We start from the raw sequence: 23,187 nt of genomic DNA on the forward strand, positions 1-23,187 counted from the left end.
TATCATTATACTTATAATGAAGGGAGAATTATAGTCCTTGTCCTACCCGTTCGGCTAACGACCCTCCATCAGTCAAGGAAGTGGAGGGTAAGAGTGGACACCCATTAAACTATCATTTTATAAGCAGTAACCTTATACCCCTTATAGACCGACTTCGTGAATGAGGCCTACTAACGGTAAGACTGACTTGTTGTTATTCATATATATATATATATATATATATATATATATATATATATATATATATATATATATAAACTTATAATACTATACAGTATAAGGGTTGAATTTTAACTTTTAAAATTCTAAGGGTTTAATTTGGAATTAAAGTATTCATGAGGGAAACTTTACAAATTCCAAAACTTGAGGGCAAGTTTTGAACTATTATTAACTTTTCAATTTCATAACTTATGTGTTTAAAGTAGTTTTAATGAAAAACTCTTCAAGTTTCATAACTTGAGGACAAGTTATGAAAGACTTTAAAACATTTAAAAATGAGACTCTCCATTTTCATAACTTATGGAAATCTTATGAGTTTTAAGAATCATAAATGTGACTTTTCATATAACTTGAGGACAAGTTACATAAACACATTTTATGAATAACTTTTGGATCAATTTGGATTGAAAACACATTATCACATAATTTTTCTATTAATCTAAGCAAACTCACAAGAACAAGATAATTCATATCAAACAATTTTAATGTGATTAGCCTAATCATTAAACTAATACAAAACATGAATCTATTGACAATTATCTTTTGAATTGGATTAGAATGAACATTACCACATCAAAAACAGGTTTTATAAGTCCAAAACAGTTTAAGGTAATGATTCTAGACCGATTACATCCTTAAAACATGAAAATATGCCAACTGGAAGACAAACTCGTCGAGTTCCTTACAAGAACTCGTCGAGTTCATGCCTTAACACATGAACTCGTCGAGTTTACAGCCAGAACTCGTTGAGTTTTCAGTCTGGGCAGATTCTCAGCTTTAAAAAATAAGTCACATCAAATATAACTGAAAACAAGTCTAGGCTCTGATACCACTGAAGGGTTTTAGTATACCACAACATCATATGGTACACATACAACCCATTCACCTGTTTCTCTCTCACATACAACCCATAAAAATCTTTGTTGAAAGGCCCTTAGTGTGGCACTAGCCCTCAGTGTCACTCTCGGTAGGTTCGTCGTGTTGGTGACCATTTCCAACCCATTCACCTGTTTCTCTCTCACATGTTCCATTAGTCGTACCACATGCTTCAATACTTATACATTAGAATTTTAATTATCGTGTTAATATTTTTTAATTAAAATTAGGATGGTTAAGATAAGTTCTTTGAATAATTGATTGGTAAAGAGAAAAATAAGAAAAAATAAATAAATTGTGACACCTATCGCATGCTTCATTAGTTGTACCACATGTTTCAATACTTATACATTAGAATTTTAATTACCGTGTTAATATTTTTTTAATTAAAATTAGGATGGTTAAGATAAGTTCTTTGAATAGTGGTTGGTAAAGACAAAAATAAGAAATGAAAAAAATAAACTGATACCTATATAGTCAAATAGGGTTGGAAGGGAATGACTACTTACACCCTTAAGGGCATCTTTAATCCTACATTAAAAAGCATCTTTTACACTATAAATCATACTATAATGCTCTAACTTTATACTATACATAACATTATATATAATGTTAGATTTTAGTGTAACATTAAATATAATATTGAATAAAGAACAATATATCTAGAATATTCTTTTTAATATTAAATATAGTGTAATGAGTTGAAAGATTTTAGTGTTTACACTATGTTTTACATTATAACTATAGGTATAGTGTAAAAAATAATGTTAAGGTTTGAAGATGATCTAAAAATAATAAGGGTTATGGCTATGAGTCACTTTCTCCACATCAAATTTTTGTTAAATCATGTCATATAATGGAAATTCGCGCCACACCACTTTAAAGGTTTTTTTAAATATGAAGTCAAAGGTTCATTATTATTATTTTGCCGTTGAGACACGTCGAACAGGCAATAAAAATTAACCTAACGGCTGGGTGGAACAGTGTTTCTTCAGCCTCAACGTCGTTGAGGCGTTCCAGCTCGGTCTCTCAAATGCATTGAGAGGCCCATACCATACAAGCTAATAAAACATGTGTAAAATTTGTTGCCATATAGCTATTCGCTTTGTATTATGAAAAGTCATTTTATTTATTTAATAATTAATTAAAATTAGAAACCACTTAATATTATAATTTTTAATTGATTTGAATAATAGATAAAGCTTGCAAGTTAAGCTAAAGAAGGCATTGAGAGGTGCATCCTCACATATTACATAAGCAATGGCGATGGTTCGAACGGGTCAATTCGAATGGACCCTTTATAAAGCAAATTACTTGGACACTTTGGACTTTTACTTTGACATCTTCCAACAAAATAGAATGGACTCTTTTTTTCAGGTTTAATTTTATTTTAAAATAGAATATGACCATGCACAATAATCAACAACGATAGTCACAAAATTATCACAAAATCGAGTAATTGTTAAAATCGAGTAATTGTTACTTTTAGAAACCGGTTTACTTGGTATTTGAAAAGACATTGCATACAATAATATACAAGGTGTTTGTCCGCCGCCCATTGCAACGACGGCAATGTATTTGACGAATGATGAGTTGCACGTATAAAATATATATGAAGTATTTAGCAAACATGTAATAACTATATGAAAAGTTTAAAGCCTAAGGGATTAAAGTAAAATTTACAAAGTTGAAGGGTTGTAACTGCAGGAAACTCAAATTATATATACGGACAAATACATAAAAATAAACACGTAAAAAATTGAGTTTTTTTAAGGTAACGGATGAAAATTATTAATGGAAATCAAATTATATATATATATATATATATATATATATATATATATATATATATATATATATATATATATATGTTACGAAGGACAACACAAAAGTTTAAAAAATTGAGGGTGAAAATGATATTTTAGAAAGTTCAAAATGGAAAGGATCAAAGTGACATTTTATAAAGTAAAAACGTGAAAAATATCATTTTACAAAGTGTTTAAAAAAATAAGGGATGAAAAGTATCATTTTACAAAGTAGAAGAGTGGAAAATATAGGTGGAAACATCCACCGACACTTGAATAAAAATAAGCGTGTAGTTTTTTTTCTAGTTAACGAACGAAGGTTATTAAGTAAAATCCAAGTTATATATATATACTACTAAAGATAAACAAATTTTTTTTTTAATTTGAAGGGGTTGAAGGTAACATTTTATAAAATTCAAAATGTACAAAGTTAAGTGATGAAAAGGATAAATGACTTAGGTGGGTAATTAACTATTTCTTTTGTATTTAATTGGTCACTTTTTTTTTCTTTTTGTATCTGATTTACCATTAAACATGTTGTAGACGTTCATAGAAACCATTGAAACCGGCTATTGAAGGTTTCCTGCAACTTCTTATCTCCGGCGACTCTCCGGTTGTCTTCTCCGGCGAGCCTCCAGCAAAATGATGTACTATTAAAATTATCAGCATAACAAAGGGTAATTTTGGAGATTCCGTTACACTGCCAGGGTTGCGTTCGTAATATTCATAAAATTATCAACAAAACAAAGGGTAATTTTGGAATTTTGGTTTCTCCTCTCAATGTTGTTCTGTGATTTAATTTAACTGTCGATTGATAAGAACAAGAATTTTGGTTTCTCCTCTCAATGTTGTTCTGTGATTTAATTTAACTGTGATTTTATTGAGATGTCAATTGATAAGAACAAAGATATGGTGACTGTGAAAGGGGAAACTGATATGAAGATGTTGACGGAGGTTCTGAAGCAGAGACTGAAGAGGGTGGTGGGGATAGTTCCGGCGAAGAAAGATGGCGGTGATGAGAAGAAAAGGGAAGGGTGGTGGTGGTAACGACAGAGGGGAGAAAGGCGGTGGCGGTGGTCAGAAGAAGGGGAAGACAGGCGGTGGCGGAGATGACGGAGACGGAAACAATGGTACTGGTGGGAAGGTTGAAGCGTACCATTTAATGGTAAATCATTTTTGCTGGAGGCTCGCCGGAGAAGACGACCGGAGAGTCGTCGAAGATAAAAAGTTGCCGGAAACCTTCAATAGCCGGTTTCAGTGGTTTCTGTGAACACCTACAATAAGTTTAATGGTAAATCAGATAAAAAAAAAGTGATCAGTTGAATACAAAGGTAATAATTAATTACCCATATAAGTCATTTTCCCTTATGAAAATTATGATTTTACAAAGTAAAGAGAAGTTTAGAAAAATAAAGAAAATCACAATGACATTTTAAATAGTAGAGATATAGAAAATATAATTTTAATATTTTAGAAAATTGAGAGGTAACAAATATAGTTTTTAAAAGTAAAAAGGTTGCTGGCATAGTTTTTAAAAAGGAAACTTCACCACCAACATTTTCATTTAGTATATAGTAAACAGTACATTTAAATTGGAATTAGAGAAGTTTTATAATTCACATTTGGTTTTGTGGGTCTTCAAAAGATGAAATTTTATTAACAAAATTTTGAAATCATGTCTTATGCTACATTTTAATCTATTGTTTTTGTTTATAGAGTATTATATTACATAAAAATATGCCAACAATTTTTTTGTATAATTTTAGATTGATTGTAAGAAAATAATAGGTCTATCCATTATTTCACTTTGTGATGTATTATATTAATCATTAATGAATAAATGAATTACCATTTTATATCAAATTTGAACATTTATATGCATCAAACTTATCATATATTACCATATATATGTAAGTTTTACACACACACACACAAAAAAAAAAAAAAAAAAAAAAAAGGATAAATTTGTATATTAAACGGTTAGAGAAGAGTTTTTTAAATCAAAAACTTCTTAAAACTTTAAAAAGCTATAGAGGAAGCTTTTTTTTTTCAAATCAATTTTTTAAAGTTGTTTATTACTTAGCAAGGTTTTTTATTAGTTTTTTCAACGATTGTGTGAATCTTATATATTTATAACCAAATATAAATTCATAATTTATAAAAATAATCTATAAAAATCTAATCGAAAAAGCTTTCATATTATAGAGATATAATAAACTTTTTCATTTGAAATTTTTTGCATTGAAAGACTCCAATAAAAAGCTCTAGATGTTCAATAAAAGTATGCTTTATCAATTATTAAGATAACAATAAAATATTGTTTTTTAATTAGCTTTGCAATTTATACATTAGATATCCAATATGGATATGAATCTTTGAATATAGCTATTTTACTTTTTATATAAAACTTTAATTAAATTGACATATTACTTAAAATGAAAAAAAAAATATAAATATAAATTTATTACGAGAATAAATGATACTCTAAAAGTCCATCCACGTGCCACCCCTTCTTCCCCTTTCACACGCATACTCCGAAACTACTGGACGGCTTCTATATATAAGAGTAATTCTGCGATCACAGTAGCCAACTACTCCTACTTCTCTGTTTCCATCCCAATTTCAACTCAAAATCGACAACAAAAACATACTCAAACACAACATCAATCCAATTTCTCAGTCTTTACTCATCAATTTCTCTATAAGGTTATCATTAACTCTTTCTCTTCCACGATTTTTCCCATTTCTTTTTTAATTTTTGTTCGGTATTATAAGTATTTTGCATCTTTCCGCTCTTTTGTTCATGCCCATGAGGTTTTCGATGAAATGCGCAAGTGGGTATCTGAACTGTGTATCTATCTCTTTCTAGGTTTGATTATTCTTAAAGATTCATTTTTCTTTACAATCAAAGCCCTAACCTTTTGAATTTACATCGACAACGAGCATTGTGTTCAAATTGTTTGGTGTTTGTTGGCGTAATCGTATTAGTCATCACAAATGACTAAACTTCAAACGTTATATCTCCTAATAAATCTTACATTTTTTAGTTTCTACAATCTTCTATTCTTATACAACATACACGTTCTTGATAATCGATTCTAATTCGAACGTAATGAATTTCTTGTAACAGGAACAACATACATCAAGATTCATAAGCTGTTAAACATTCCTTTCAAACTTGCATGGGATTATCAATTTCGTGCCCCTTTGCCACCTGTACAGATTTGGAAACCTCCATCAACTGTTTAGAAGATGAAGAAGGTAAAATTTTGGTCAAATCAATCAGTTTCAAGAGCCAAGATTCCGAATCAATCATAACGAAATCTGTAAGCCCTCAAAAAATGACCCTCAAAATCCCTTCACGAGAAGAAAACGAATTATTTAATGCCAAAAAGAACGAAAGTACAATGCAATTGTCTAGCCCTGATCATGAAGCTGCTACGAAGTTGCAAAAAGTGTATAAAAGCTTTCGAACAAGAAGAAAGTTGGCAGATTGCGCAGTTTTAATTGAACAAAACTGGTTAGTATTATATTATACTTTGATTGTTTAATTACTTCAATTCGAATTGCTTTTATCACTTTAATTTTTGCTAATTTAGATTCTTCATATTTATGATTGTTTTAGGTGGAAAGTTCTAGATTTTGCAGAACTCAAAAGGAGTTCGATATCATTTTTTGATATCGACAAACATGAAACAGCCACATCACGTTGGGCCAGAGCAAGAACACGAGCTGCTAAGGTAGATTCAAAACCATTTAAATATTAAAAGAAAAAAAAGTAATTAAATAATCAAAATCAGATAATTTACAAAGTTTTTCTTCATTTTTTCAGGTTGGAAAAGGATTATCACAAAATTCCAAAGCCCAGAAGCTTGCTTTGCAGCATTGGCTAGAAGCTGTAAGTGAAACCTAAAATGATGAAGTGAAAGTATTATTTATTACTACTTTGTTGAATCTCTATAAATTTTCTAATTTTGTTTGTGTTATATTTATATTTATACAGATTGATCCAAGGCATCGTTATGGTCATAATCTTCACTTTTATTACTTAAAATGGTTTCAGTCTCAAAGCAAAGAGCCCTTCTTTTACTGGTAACTACATTTCACAATCTTACATTCTTATCAGAATTCAGAATCAATGTTTATAAAGTTTATATAAACTGAATCTTTTTATTTTTTTGAAAACTCAGGTTGGATATAGGAGAAGGTAAAGAAATAAATCTTGTTGAAAAGTGTCCAAGATCAAAGCTTCAACAACAATGCATCAAATATCTTGGCCCGGTATAATTCTTGTCCTTTTTCTATCTTTTTTGAAAACCCAAATTGGAAATCGAATAAAGCTTTGAACTTTGTAATGGGTATTGAATAAAGATTTGATTTTGTGATGTAATTTTGAATAAAGCATTGAACTTTGTGATGTATGTTGAATAAAGAAGTGAATCTCATCAAGATTCTTGATTTTTTGTAGATGGAGAGGAAGGCGTATGAAGTAGTGATAGAAGGTGGGAAGTTTTTTTACAAACAAACTGGCGAATTCATTGATACTACTGGAGAAACAAAAGGTGCTAAATGGATCTTTGTTTTAAGCACAAACAAGATTTTATATGTTGGGATAAAAAAGAAAGGTTCTTTTCAACATTCAAGTTTTCTTTCTGGGGGTGCCACGTTGGCTGCAGGGAGGATTGTAGCTGAGAAAGGTGTCCTTAAGGTAATATTATTATTATTCATTAATTATTATTATTAATCTCTTTTTCTTGTTTAAAAAAAGTACAAGATTCTCATATTAATATGTTTATTGAATAGGCGGTTTGGCCTCATAGCGGTCATTATCATCCTACCAAAGAAAATTTTCAAGATTTCATTTCGTTCCTCCATGAAAATGACGTGGATACTTCTCATGTAAAGGTAAAAAAAACAAAACTATATTCAATTGTCACTATTTTATTTTGATTTTCTTGATAGCAGAGTGTGGATACTTAAAATCAGTGTCGTGTAGTATACGAATAGGCTAGGTCCTAGACTCCTAGGGTCCTTTTTCGTAATTTGTACTTTTTGTACAATATTTACCTTTTGAATCTTGTCCCATCTATAGTGTCAGCTTTTTTGCTAGTATCTGCTTTCTGTTTTATTCTTGATAGTTAAAAGTTGATTCTTACACTTTTGTTATGATTTCAGATGGATTCCATTGATGATGATGATAAAGAATACCTTGGAAAACAAAGTAGTATTATTGCTCACGTAGCAACTCACTCATCCGAAGATGAAGATCATACTTTTGAAAAAACCGTTGAAGATCAAGATATGCCATTGGTATCGACAAAAAAGGCGAAGTTTATCGGTGGTTTTACTTTAAGTGCTCTTGAAATACCAAACAACAACGATTTGTATGTTAAGTTAAAGACCGAGAATCGATCATTCAAAGAATCAAAATCCGTGTTAGATGGTTACTCGGATGATGAACATGAGCAAGAAATGGAAGAATCTATCATTCAAAGAATCAATTCACATAAAGAAACAAAATCTTTTCAATTAGGAAGACAACTTTCGTGCAAATGGAGCACAGGAGTTGGACCTCGAATTGGTTGTTTGAGGGATTACCCTTCAAAGTTACAATCACATGCTTTAGAACAAGCAAATTTGTCTCCAAAAAGTTTGAGGTCGTTTAACCGAAGAAATAGAACACAATCATCCCCGTTGACTTTTAAATCATATTAGTTGACTTTATAGTTTCTAGAGTTGTTTGATTAATTTGTTGATTTCCAGTGTTGATAGCAAATGCAAATTGACATAGGTAGTTTAGGCATTCTTTTGAAGTTTAAATGTACAAATTATGTATAGAGTTATAGTTTTTCCTTTGTTTTCCAAGTCTTGTATAGATACAAATTGGAAAAAAAAAGTTGTAGATTTTACATGAGTATTCATTGATAATACTCTTTTAATGAAAAAAGATTGAATTTTTTGTGTACTTTCTTTGATTTGATACAAGGGTTTTGAGTCTTTTATATGAACTTACATGAGTATTCATTGGTAATACTTCTTTCTTTGATTATATAATACATGGATCTTGAGTCTTTACTTTAGATTACATAAGTATTAGTTGATGAAAAAAGATCGGATTTTTGTGTTTTTTCATTGATTATGAGATATGGGTTTGACTATTTGAGTCTTCTATTTAGATCTTTAAATCAAATCATCAAGAAAATCTTTTTATGCAAAAGTTGGAAACTTTCTTAAAAAGAACTCAACGAAAAGATCTTGTACAAAGATTGTAAAGACTTAAAGTTGTACTCTGTGCAAATATGGTTATAACAGCATTTCAAGATGTACTCTGTGCAAGTATGGTTGTACCTTTGCACATTAAACCATCAAGAAACGAGTATTTGCAGTAGACTTGAAAGTTGCAAGATTTTTTCATGGAAATAGGATTTGTTACAGAAGATTGGAGAGTTGACTATTTAGTTGGTCAAAGTTGTAATCGATAAGGAAATGGAGATCTTGTCTACATGTGGAAACCGTGTACAAAAGCAATTTGTGTCGTTTGATGAATTAAAGAATGCAATTTCTCTTATTTTTCCTTTTCCTTTTCTTCTTCTTATTATTTTGTAATTTTGCTCTTTGGTTTTTGTTCACCAAATTTACCAACTTTGTGCAACATGATTTGTTTAAGGTTATATATATACACACCTCATCTAATTAAACTTTGAATACATCAAGTTTAAGGGTATTTATACACCTCATCTAATTTAACTTAGAATATATAAATCAAATTCAACACGGATCATATACATAAAATATACTGATTCAAACGTAAAAATAGCATAAATATAACAAATTAGGGGTATTGCCCTAAATTTTAATATGAAAACTCCTAGAAATTATGTAGCAATGTCTTGGCAAGGTAGATGGGATTTTTTTTTTCGTTTTTTCTTTGGAAATAAAATATGAATATAGAGATTATGTTGCCACGCATAGACCAATTCAAGATTATGCTTGCTCAATACATATTTTTGCGTGTTAATTTACATTTTTTTATATTGGTTAGTACCAAGTCCTAACGATTATTTAATTATCAATGGAGAAAGTTGTTTGTAAAGTAACGAAACATTTTATATAATTAAACTATGAAATCAAGAATTTCCATGTCAATCTTATGAATAATTGAATATCATATAATGTTATATGACAACAAAAACAAGGATATACAGTTAATATGTATTTAATCTTTTTTTCAATGACACATTACATAAGGTGTTACACCATTAATTAAATATAATAGAGTATCGTATCTACATATTTTAACCAAAATTTGTTACCTATATAAGTCATATGTACAAGAAAAATTAAATATCTAATTAATTAAAGTGACATTATATTTATAACATAAACAGTTAAATAGATACATGCATCAAATCCCAAAACCCATGGTACAAGAACCATAATCGCATACAAATCGATCGAGTTAAATTACCTAAACATTTGCAAAAGGAATGTGAAGTCGTGAACACATTAGAAAATGCTATGGTAAAATGATTTTTACTAAATTGATTATAATCGTAATCGTTTGACATCGATATCAAATGCTTGCGCAATTTGTTCTATTGTAGAGGTTAGCGAAAATCTTGAAATAGTTTTTAATAGTTTGATCATCATCGTGTTAATTGACTCATACTATTGTTGTTTATTTTGACAAATTGACAACTTAATTGGCATTTAGAATAATTTTCCTTGTAAAGATGCAACATAAAATAGTACACACACGATAACTTAAGCATTTAATTATAAAAGAGTTCTAAAATATCACATAGTTCTTCAGCAATATTCCAATCCATATTTTTAAAAATACAATATACATTTTCTAAAGAAATTTCCATTACAACCAATGTTGTCTCATATTTCTAGTTTATCATATGTTAAAACTAACATCGTTTCTTAATTACCTAAATGACATCCTATTACAATATGAAATAATATCTTTTTTCCTAAAATGTTTATCATTTATCGGTTTAACAGATTATACATCAATTAGCTAAATGAGAAGTATTTCAAAAAGTAAGATGTTATTTGAGAAAGTACATATGATATCATACAGTTTAATGAGATACCATGTCAGTTTTACTTTTAATGCCTACTAAACGAAAAATAGTCACATAATTTCTTTAAAAAATAGATGACTTTTAACGACCGAAGTTAAACATAGTAGTCAAACCATATAAAAGGACCAAAATATAAATGTTTTATCTTAGATTCCACAAAAGCTATTATTCATACGATTTTGTTCTGATTTAGCCTCTAGATTTTATTTTTTTTTGTTCCTTATATGGTATTATATTTTGGAAAACTTTTCCTTTTTTTGTTATGACGATGTCGAAATATGGGATAAAACATAACAAAATTGTATAAATAAGGATATTTTATGTATATTATTATTGCCTTTGTTTTTTAAATCATGAGTTAGGATCGTATAACTGAAACATTATCTAGATAAAAATATTAAAGTAGCAATTTGAGAATAAAGCCCGAGGCCCGAGCTCTTTCCAAATCCAAACTAGTACCATGTTTTGGGCCGGGCTTTGGTCTTAATCTTGCTTCCGATTGGATTTAGGCCCAAGCGGCCTCTGGTAAAATGTTTGGGCCAAACTGTAGCAATCGAATTAATCAATCGAACAGAATGGACTTTTCAAAAGATTGTCTCAAATCTTAGTATCAAATATCAATCATCTTTTTCCTTATAAATCATTTTATAAACAACCATTTCAGTATACATACAATAATACACTTGCTTGTTTGATACCAGGAAAAAAAAAACAGCCCCTCATTTTGAACCAAATAAAACAACAAAATGGTAATTTTTCATTTATCAATTAACAAAAACTAACTTTTCATCGTTGCATGGCGTGCGATAAAAGACTCGACTAATGGGTTCACCAAATGAGGCGCTTCATCCTGTCACGTCAAAAACCAAAAATTACAAAATTTCATAACAAAAACAAAAACTACAATCAATGAATACTGTAAAATTTGTTTTTTTGAAATGTGAGAATAAAATTGTCATTTAGTTTCATTCAGACAGCTTATTCAGTCTAGAAAAGAAACAAACTTTACGTACCTGAGGACAATGACCAACATCAGGAAGTACAACAAAATCTTCAACAATGTCAAATTGTCCATAAGCTTTTCCGAGTTCAACGGGTTCCCAAGGATCTTTATCCCCCCATGCTACCAACACCGGACACTACACAAACACAAGATTATCATATCTCATTATCACCCACATTTTTTTCAATATGAAATGTTTGACTTTGACCAAAAGGGTTGACTAAAAAGTCAACCTTTACTAGAGGCAGTAGTTCTTCTGGAAGCGGGCCATCTGAATAACAAATAAATTCAAGGAACACGTCAGCAGCACCAGGCTCAAGCCCTGGAAGAAGGATTGCGTCCACTAGTTCTTCAGTCACTTGGGAAGTATCATGATAACACTATCAAATCACAAAAAAGAAAAAGTTTTAATAAAGTTTTATTATCTTTAAAAAATTTTATAAATATATATTTACCTGACAAAGAATATTCTTAACAGATTCTCGTGTTGCGACACTTTGAAAGAAGAATTTTCCAACAGGGGTATTCCTGGAACAAACGATTGTAACTTGAAAAAGTTGATTCAAATTGGAGGTTAGATTGGTAATTTACCTCAGTAAGTTCTGGAAAGATCTAATCAAGGGTCTCCCAAACCATGGTTGTTTTGTTATATGAAGCATACGAAGAGATATATTTAGAAGAACAATGCCTTTACAGATGCTTGGATCTGTAACTGCTGCTTGAAGACCAACAAGTCCTCCGATTGAATTGCAGATAAAGAATGCTTGATCTTTAACTATTTCTGTACAAAAGTCGTTTATTTGAGAACCCCATGTCTCAAATGTATAAAATGGAGTGTCTCCTAGATCACGAGGATTTGGTTTGTCGGAATAACCATAGCCAATAAGATCGATTGAGAATACTCTATTTGATTCTGCAAGAACAGGGATGTTTTTGCGCCAATGATCACTGTTAAAGAAGATGAATTGGAGATATTTAACGATATGGGAGTGTGTTGATGAAACAAAGAACTTGAAGATGGAATCATGTAGGCAAATCCAGGATATGATCAGAAACATTCGAATTTTGAATGATTTGATAATTTGTTCATTTGAATTATCGAGAATCTAATGCAGTTAATACCTATATCACATAGTTGACGAGAAGCAAAAGATGAATGATTGTGGACCTGTTTGCTCCGAATCCATGAACTAAAACCAATGCAGGGCCACTGTTTCCGGCGTACTGGTATCGAATTGAATAGCCTTTCCAATTCCAGGTGCTACAACACATACAAAATCAAATCGAGATAATTAGTTTATTCACACATCAAAACACCCCCAAAATCAGGCTTCATAAATCATAACACTATAAGTATCGTCTCAATTTGCAAAACTAAGGTGCTCAAAGAAACCCTAATCAGTGAAGTAGATGATACCATGTTTCGACTTGAACTTTGGGGCTGATTGCTTTGACTGCTTCGAGTGAAGAACTATCGGTTAAACACGAACATATTGATATTATTCTTCTTGGTTTCGAAGAAATCGAAGGAACACGAGTTTTCCTGGGGAGAGTCGATGATGAAGATGAAATTTTGTGCGTGAATGATTGTGGGAAGTGGAGTTTGGGCAATCCGAGTGTAGAAGAAGCGGTGCTCGCCATTGAGAGGGAGCTCTCTGTGCGTCTCACCGCTTGTTCTTTTGCATTTGAAAGTTTCGAATGCTTTGGAGCCACACAGTGGGTGATGTGAAAAAGCTTGCCACGTCGCCTCCAAACATACATGAAATGTAATCAATCAAATTATTTCCGTATGCATACAGGGTAATATGAATAGTTATACAAAATAAATTATTAATCAGAAGATATTTTTATTACTTATGTAAAATTATAATCATTATTCAAATAAATATTTTGAATAATATATAAAATTAATTTTCAATATATATTAGACATTTTATAATTATGGATTAATGAAAACAATAATATAAAATTTAATTTTAAAATGGAGAATAAATATATTGACAATTAGCATCACATTAATTAGGAGGACTAATAAATTTAAAATAGACTTATAATAGATTAACAAGTTGCATCATATTAATTAAGAGGTCTAATATAATGGTACATGACAAAAGAACTATTTTTTTATTAGTACACTGAAATTTGTATTTCTAAAAGACAAAATTGCAAAAATGGTCCTTGTAGTATGCATTTTTTTAGGGTTTTAGTCAAAACCACGGCTTTTTTGGATTGATGGTTCTTTTGAGGTAGTTTACTTGTCGTTTTGGTCATTTGCTAAACTGAAAAGACTAAAATACCCTTATGATATATTTTTTATATTTTTTCCTATTTAATTTAAAGTTTTATTAATAAAAAAATATGGGACCCACTGTAACGCCCGCAAATCTGTGCTAGTCAAATTAGAGGCAATAGGGGTCGAAAACGACTTTTCGACAAAAGATTATTTAGAATAAATAATCTTAACCAAGTTGTAGAGTATGTTACAAGGTTTTCGTACATATAAAGAATGCCGAAAACCGAGTTATAACGAAGAAGTTATGACCCGTTGAAGTTTCGCGACGGAACCGGCACGATACCGAGAAGCGTAAATAGTGAATTTACGATAGAGCGAGATTTAGCCTTAGCGATCTAAACGAAAGTCTTAGAATATATTAAACTAAGAAAATGGATAAAAAGAACGCCCAAATCTGACTTCGTATGAGGAAGTTATGATTTTTCTAAGATTTAGCATAGCAGTGCACAGCCCGAAATCTGAATTTTAGATCGGTCGATTTTTAGCCGACGGGATCTAAATGAAAGTTGTAGTACTCGTAAATACCAACGCGTGGATATAAAGAACGTCGATAATAGAACTCGTATGCGAAAGTTATGGACGAAGCTTAGTCCCTACTTTTCGAGCGCGGCGAATTCGATACAGTTTTGTAAATCCGAGATAGAATGAGAATTAGCCAACGAGGTCTAAATGAAAGTTGAAGATCTCATTAATAGGAACTCAACGGTAAAAAGACAGACAAAAATGGAGCTCGTATGCGAAAGTTATGGACGAAGCTTAGTCCCTACTTTTCGAGCGCGGCGAATTCGATACAGTTTTGTAAATCCGAGATAGAATGAGAATTAGCCAACGAGGTCTAAATGAAAGTTGAAGATCTCATTAATAGGAACTCAACGGTAAAAAGACAGACAAAAACGGAGCTCGTATGCAAAAGTTACGGACGAAGCTTAGAGACTACTTTACTATAAAACTCCTATAAATACAAGGGTGAACTCCTCATATTTTCTTCACACCATAAGCCTCTCTTTCTCTCTCTAACTTCTCTCTAGCCTCCCTAAACCCCTCCCAAGTATACGGAACCTCCCTAGCACGAGAAGAAAGCCCCGGAGCGCCCGACGGCTCCGAGAAGAAAAGCTTTCGGCTTGGAAACGCTGCTCCAGCGAAGCCCGGTTTTTAATAAAAACTCGATGTAAGTGAGCTACGCCTATACTATATTTAATATAGATTTTATTTAATTATAGTAACATTATTAGGACCTTAAAATAATTATTTGGGCTATTATTATTAGTTATATTGAGTGTTATTTAACGCTTATATAATAGTAATAATAGCTAGACTATTAATTAGTCGTGGTTTGTTAAAGATCATCACTAGCCCAATAAAACAAATATTATTTAGAAGACTTTAGCTTGTTCTAGAATGCTCTAGAAGATTCTAGAACATTATGGAAGACTATGGAAGACTCTGGAATATACCGGAAGAGTCTAGAATACTCTAGAACGACATGGAAGACCCTGGAAGGATACGGATCATTCTAGAAGACACTGGAGCAACCTAGACCTCTCCAGAACATGGTAGAACGTTCTAGAAACATATGGAAGCATGTAGAGTATGTTAGATAGTTCTAGAGTTATCTAGTATGTAGTAAATGTATGCTAGTATCTAGAACCTTCCTAAAACACCTATAAATAGGTGTGGAGCTCATTTGCTCCAAACAATCCCAACATCCAAACCATCCAAGAAAGCCTCAAAGAAAGCAAAGTGTATTGTAGTCTCACAAAGTGTAAGATCTTCTTAAGCGTCTTAATAAAAGTCTTGTTGCTTCCCATATAAAAGAGTCGTGTTCAACAATCTGGTATCAGAGCAAGGTTTCTTGATAGTGAGAACGAGTGATTCTCGTTGTATCGTGAGTAGTTTGTGACTCTGCAAGTTTAGTATCGAAACTAGCTTGTTTGGTATTACCGAGGTACTGCCAACACGATGGGTGATCTCCAAGTCGTCGGAGGAATCAAGAAACTCAACAACAACAACTACAAAACGTGGGAAACATGTATGAAGTCCTACTTACAAGGACAAGATCTATGGGAGGTCGTTGGTGGAAGCGAAACTACGCCACCAGAGGAAGACGTTAATGGTGCTTTACGTAAATGGAAAATCAAAGCAGGCAAAGCAATGTTTGCCTTGAAGACCACAATCGAAGAAGAGATGTTGGAGCATATTCGGGATGAGAACACCCCGAAAGAAGCTTGGGATACGTTTGTGACGCTTTTCTCAAAGAAGAATGATACGAGACTACAACTTTTGGAGAACGAGCTATTATCAATCTCACAACGTGACATGACGATTGCTCAATATTTCCACAAGGTCAAGTCGATATGTCGGGAGATCACTGAACTAGATCCGCAATCTGTCATTGCAGAAGCTCGAATGAAGAGGATCATTATCCATGGACTGAGGCCGGAATATAGAAGCTTTGTTACTGCTGTACAAGGATGGCCCGCTCAACCATCACTTGTAGAGTTTGAGAATTTGCTGGCTAGCCAAGAAGCTATGGCTAAGCAAATGGGAGGCATCACGCTGAAGAGTGAAGAAGAAGCACTCTACACAAGTAAAAGTCGGAGGAATTTTAAGCCACCTCCTAAAGAAGGATACAAAAATGTTGACAAAGGGAAGAGTCAACCAGGAACCTCACAACCATGGAGATCTCAAAAGACCGACAATAAGAGTTCTCGGGGGAGGAGGTTCGAAGGCAACTGCAACAATTGTGGAAAGTGGGGCCACATGTCCAAGGATTGTTGGTCAAAGAAAAAGTCTGTGGAAAGCAATGTAGTAACTTCCAAAAAGGAAATAGAGGATGAATGGGATGCTGAGGCATTATGTGCCATAGAAGAAAATGAGTTGGCACTCATGACAATGATGGGAGAGCGTATCAACTATGAAAATGACTGGATCATTGATTCAGGATGCTCCAATCACATGACTGGCGATCAGAACAAACTACAAGACGTGAAGGAGTACAAAGGGAGTCGCATGGTACTTACAGCCAACAATGCACGACTTCCAATTGCTCAGATTGGAAAAACGACGATCATGCCTGGTAATAAATCTGACATGGTGTCACTACATAATGTGTATCACGTGCCAGGTATGAAGAAGAACTTGTTGTCAGTATCGCAACTAACATCGTCAGGCAACTACGTCTTGTTTGGCCCACAAGATGTGAAGGTCTATCGAGATCTTAAAATATCAGAAACGCCAACAATGGAAGGACGAAGAGTGGAGTCCGTTTATGTGCTCTCCGCAGAGTCTGCCTATGTAGATAAGACTCGTAAGAATGAGACAGCAGATATATGGCATGCACGGCTGGGACATGTTGGTTATCACAAGTTGAAGGTAATAATGGAGAAATCCATGCTCAATGGCTTACCTCAACTTGAAGTTAAAACAGATGTTGTTTGTGCTGGATGTCAGTATGGTAAAGCTCATCAATTACCATACAAGGAGTCAAATTTTAGAGCAAAGAAGCCACTAGAGTTAATTCACTCAGATGTGTTCGGTCCAGTCAAGCAGACATCGGTTAGCGGGATGCGGTACATGGTGACGTTCATTGATGATTATTCGAGATATGTGTGGGTTTTCTTCATGAAAGAAAAATCTGAAACATTCTCAAAGTTTCTAGAATTCAAGACAACGGTCGAAGGAGAAGTGAGAAAGAAGATTCGGTGTCTACGCTCAGACAATGGAGGAGAATACACCTTAGAAGAATTCAATCGCTATCTAAAAGAATGTGGTATACGTCATCAATTCACATGTGCCAACACACCTCAACAAAATGGTGTAGCTGAGAGAAAGAATCGACATCTTGCAGAAATTTGTCGAAGCATGCTACACACGAAGAATGTCCCAGGAAGATTTTGGGCTGAAGCAATGCAAACTGCTGCCCATGTGATCAATAAACTTCCCCAACCAAGGTTAGGTTTCATCTCACCATTTGAGACACTATGGAACATGAAACCTACTGTTAGCTACTTCCGAGTATTTGGCTGCGTTTGCTACGTATTTGTGCCTAGTCATTTACGTAGCAAGTTTGACAAGAAAGCAGTCAGGTGTATATTTGTTGGATACGACAATCAAAGAAAAGGGTGGAGATGTTGTGATCCAACAAGTGGAAGATGCTACACTTCAAGAGATGTAGTGTTCGATGAAGCATCTTCATGGTGGTCCTCAGAAAAGAAAGTACTACCAGACTCGGAAAATATTGAAGAAGTTTTAAAACAAAAGATGGGGGAGCAAACTGCACATATTTGGTCAAGTGTTGATACACCTGAAGATCCAAGCGACACTGATGTCATTGAGCAAGAAGTAACTCAAACAAGTGATGCTGGTGAAAGGGAGCCGCCGCCTCCACAACTTCGAAGGACAGAAAGAATCCGAAAGCCTAATCCCAAGTATGCTAATGCGGCCATTTTAGAAGACGGTGTTAAAGAGCCGGAGACATATGAAGAAGCAGTTAAGAATAAAGCATGGCAGAAGGCAATGGAAGAAGAAGTTACAGCCTTAAAGCAGAATCAAACGTGGGAACTGGTACCAAGACCAAGAGATATAAAACCGATTTCCTGCAAGTGGGTTTATAAATTAAAACGATGCACAGATGGATCAATTGAAAGATACAAAGCTCGTTTGGTGGCTCGAGGGTTCTCACAACAATATGGACTGGACTATGATGAAACATTTAGTCCAGTGGCGAAGATAACTACTGTACGGGTGCTGCTAGCTCTTGCGGCTAGTAAAGACTGGAAATTATGGCAGATGGATGTGAAGAATGCTTTCTTGCATGGAGAATTAGATCGGGAGATCTACATGAACCAACCAAAGGGATTTGAGGATGCAGTCAATCCCACTCATGTGTGCAAGCTGAGAAAAGCTCTTTACGGATTGAAGCAGGCACCAAGAGCCTGGTATGGTAAGATTGCTGAATTTCTTACCCGAAGTGGTTATTCAGTTGCACATGCAGACTCAAGCCTGTTCGTCAAAGAAAAAGAAGGGAAGTTGGCAATTGTGTTGGTTTATGTGGATGACTTGATCATCACCGGGGATGACGAAAGAGAAATCCATCAAACAAGAGAAAATATATCGGTGCGATTCCAAATGAAAGAGCTGGGGGAGCTTAAACACTTCTTGGGGTTAGAAGTTGATCGTACAAAGGAAGGGTTGTTCCTCTGCCAACAAAAGTATACAAGAGATATACTTCAAAAGTTTGGCATGTTGGAGTGTAAGCCAATATCAACACCAATAGAGCAAAATTCCAAGATATGTGCTCATGAAGGAAAAGAGTTGGATGATGGAACGATGTATCGACAACTAGTAGGTAGTCTTATCTACCTAACTTTATCTCGGCCTGACATTGCTTATGCAGTTGGAGTTATGAGTCGATACATGCAAAGTCCGAAGAAACCTCATTTGGATGCTGCCCGACGGATCTTGAGATATGTCAAAGGTACAATTAACTATGGTCTCTTGTATAAAAGAGGAGAAGACTGCAAGTTGGTTGGATATTGTGATGCTGACTATGCAGGAGACCATGATACCCGAAGATCAACCACTGGGTATGTGTTCAAGCTTGGGTCGGGACCAATATCATGGTGTAGTAAAAGACAACCAACAGTATCATTGTCAACCACGGAAGCGGAGTACAAAGCAGCGGCCGTAGCAGCTCAAGAAAGTACATGGTTGGTACTCCTAATGGAGGACTTACATCAAAAAGTTGACTATGCAGTACCACTTCATTGTGACAACCAATCTGCAATTCGGCTGGCAGAAAATCCAGTATTTCATGCTAGAACAAAGCATGTGGAAGTGCATTATCACTTTATCAGAGAAAAAGTCTTGATGGAAGAAATTGAGATGCGGCAGATCAAGACCGATGACCAAATAGCAGACTTGTTCACCAAAGGGCTGAGTACTGGAAAATGTGAAGGTTTTCGCTGTCAGCTTAACATGGTACGAAGAATGAGGGCTAGTGTTGAGGGGGAGTGTTAAAGATCATCACTAGCCCAATAAAACAAATATTATTTAGAAGACTTTAGCTTGTTCTAGAATGCTCTAGAAGATTCTAGAACATTATGGAAGACTATGGAAGACTCTGGAATATACCGGAAGAGTCTAGAATACTCTAGAACGACATGGAAGACCCTGGAAGGATACGGATCATTCTAGAAGACACTGGAGCAACCTAGACCTCTCCAGAACATGGTAGAACGTTCTAGAAACATATGGAAGCATGTAGAGTATGTTAGATAGTTCTAGAGTTATCTAGTATGTAGTAAATGTATGCTAGTATCTAGAACCTTCCTAAAACACCTATAAATAGGTGTGGAGCTCATTTGCTCCAAACAATCCCAACATCCAAACCATCCAAGAAAGCCTCAAAGAAAGCAAAGTGTATTGTAGTCTCACAAAGTGTAAGATCTTCTTAAGCGTCTTAATAAAAGTCTTGTTGCTTCCCATATAAAAGAGTCGTGTTCAACATGGTTAACGTTAAAAACTAAACCCTAGTGGTATTGATACTAGGTTTTGTCGAGGAAAATTGTTTTGAGATAACGAAGTGCTGTCTGAGTTCGGAATCACCACCTAATCAGGTGAGTGCATAGTTACTTTCATCTTACACATAGATATGAAGTATTTAATGTATATTACGTGTTGTGAGTGCATGGTCTCTTTCATCTTACACATAGATATGAAGTATTTTAATATAAATTACGTGTTATGTGTGCATATTGTCTGAATACTTGTTGTCTATGCTGGTGAAAGATTTTTATACATGTTTTAAATGATGTAAACTGTATAAAGTATTTTATATCTACAAAATATGTTAGGTAAAACATGGGTAGATGAATGATGATGGATAAAAGCTGAAATAGAGGAACATTAGTAGTACGGACCTAGTGCCCTATAGGTATACATTGGCAGCAGTGGACCTAGTACCCTATAGATGAGCACTGGCAGCTGCGCCACAACCCGTAGATGATTTAGATCTACGGTAAACGTCCTAGCAGCTGCGCTCTAAGGATAGTATCGGCAGCTGCGCCTAATGGGGAGCCTTATGACCATGACAATAGTGTTAAAAGGTCAATACCGGCAGAAGCGCCTCATAGAAAATGTCCTAATTCTGGCAGCTGAGCCTAAGTGACAATATTAGCAGCTGCGCTTGACCAATGTGTCATTGGCAACAATGGACTTCATGTTGTTTCCTTAGGATGATCCTTAGGAATGAATGAATGAGAAATAGCTGATTCTTAGGGTAGATCCTTAAGAATAAAGAAGATAATGGGGATGGGTAATTGGGTTGATTGTTTGATTGTTTAAACATAATAATTATATTATTGTGGGTTGAAAACCCTATGTACTCACCAGGTTTCCCAACCTGACCCACTCAGTTTATTTATATCACAGGTGTTGATATGAAGTGACATTACACTGAGAGATTTAAAGAGATGTAGATCACTAGTGTAAATAATTGTAAGTTCTGTTTATGCTTATGTTTCTGTATTAACGATGACATCCCAAACGTTTTAAAATGAAATAAATACGTTTCTTCGAAAATGTTTTAATAACGTATTTACCATGTTTTTCTGGGAACAAATTCCGCAACATTTTTATAAAATGAAGTACTCTGATTTTTATAAAGCATAAACAACATCGGTCTTTTCTGGCCGTGAAAATGGGGATGTCACACCCACCTCTCTCTCTCTCTCTCTCATAAACACGTACATACACCCAGCTTTGTCTTTCTCCCTCACCTCTTGAAACATTGAATCCACCTCTCCATTACAACCGAAAGTTGTAATTTGCTCCCACCACCACCACCATCGGATGCTACCAGCCAAGCTAAATGATTTGCTGACCCTACCCCAATCAATGCTAACAAATCCACTATTATCCTTTCCTATCAGCAACCCTAAATCAAATTTGAGGAAAAGAACCCCTACACCTCCATTTTTTTCCGGCAACACCACAATCAGCACCGATTATCACCTCCCATCCATTTTCCTCCTTATTTAGCCTCTCCCGTATTCTCCATCTCATCCCTAACCACATGTAATTTTTCCAAACCCAAATCCTCATATGCGGAGATTGAACCGATGTGGGTGGGGAACTCATTAGCTCTGCAACAAGAACAACAATGGAGTTCAACCTGAGATAAGGTGGGGACGATAGCAGACATTGGTGGCTGACGGTGGGTGGTTCTTTCCCACCACTGATGGTTATTGAACCTCCATGAGCATCATCATCATTATCAAACCCACCACCGAGCATCATCCTCCTATGTATTTCTCATATGCCCCAAACGTGCAACACCATTGCCACCCTATAGCTATGTCGACCACCATTTAACCATCCATTAACCATCGTTACTACCATCTCAACACCACCTCCTTACACTGCCACCCCTGTTCACAGTTATGGGTTTTGTGAGGGCTTCCACTTGTCGATTTCAAGAGCTTCTTCATGGATAAATGAAAAGAACACACAGACACACATTCACTTGCAAATCGATTATAGAGAGTGTGTATGTGTGTGTGTGTTTATGTATTCATCATTTATCTACAGGTGTTTAGGCATTTGTATGTATATGTTTTTGTTCCTATAAGTACACTTTGTGGATGACTTAAAGATTTTAAGGCTGCAATACGTGATTTATGTATCCCTGGTAACAAGAGTAATGGATCTGTGTCCCTGGTTTAATGGGTTCGAGCCTAAAAGGCATTCGATTGCTTGTAATCTGTAGAAATGGCAAAGTGTACTAGGAGAGAAGGAGAGAGGTATGTGGGCCCCTACTTTTATTATTATATATAAATATTTATAGGAAAAAATTAAAAATGGAAAATAAATATAGTAAGGGTAATTTCGTCTTTTCAG

General features: G+C 34.1%; 2 protein-coding genes across 2 annotated transcripts; one reads left to right on the forward strand and one right to left on the reverse strand.

The window, feature by feature from the left end:
• The first annotated feature begins 5,471 nt into the window (after positions 1-5,471).
• LOC145094176 (IQ domain-containing protein IQM2-like) lies at positions 5,472-8,865 on the forward strand. The gene is made up of 9 exons (XM_079032472.1): positions 5,472-5,606; positions 6,031-6,420; positions 6,526-6,640; positions 6,733-6,798; positions 6,904-6,992; positions 7,091-7,181; positions 7,369-7,608; positions 7,704-7,805; positions 8,076-8,865. Exons 2-9 carry the CDS (start codon positions 6,083-6,085, stop codon positions 8,613-8,615), a joined length of 1,581 nt encoding a protein of 526 aa, XP_078888598.1. The 5' UTR covers positions 5,472-5,606; positions 6,031-6,082; the 3' UTR covers positions 8,616-8,865.
• A 2,732-nt stretch (positions 8,866-11,597) lies between these two features.
• LOC145094185 (alpha/beta-Hydrolases superfamily protein) lies at positions 11,598-13,722 on the reverse strand. Its single transcript, XM_079032485.1, has 7 exons — positions 13,414-13,722; positions 13,165-13,257; positions 12,588-12,944; positions 12,452-12,524; positions 12,230-12,376; positions 12,007-12,132; positions 11,598-11,843 (listed from the first exon to the last, which is right to left on the reverse strand). Exons 1-7 carry the CDS (start codon positions 13,635-13,637, stop codon positions 11,772-11,774), a joined length of 1,092 nt encoding a protein of 363 aa, XP_078888611.1. The 5' UTR covers positions 13,638-13,722; the 3' UTR covers positions 11,598-11,771.
• Positions 13,723-23,187: the final 9,465 nt, after the last annotated feature.

The sequence above is a fragment of the Lactuca serriola genome, chromosome 1, assembly GCF_051521515.1.
Source record: "Lactuca serriola cultivar US96UC23 chromosome 1, Lser_US96UC23_V15, whole genome shotgun sequence".
In the NCBI taxonomy this organism is placed as follows: domain Eukaryota; kingdom Viridiplantae; phylum Streptophyta; class Magnoliopsida; order Asterales; family Asteraceae; genus Lactuca; species Lactuca serriola.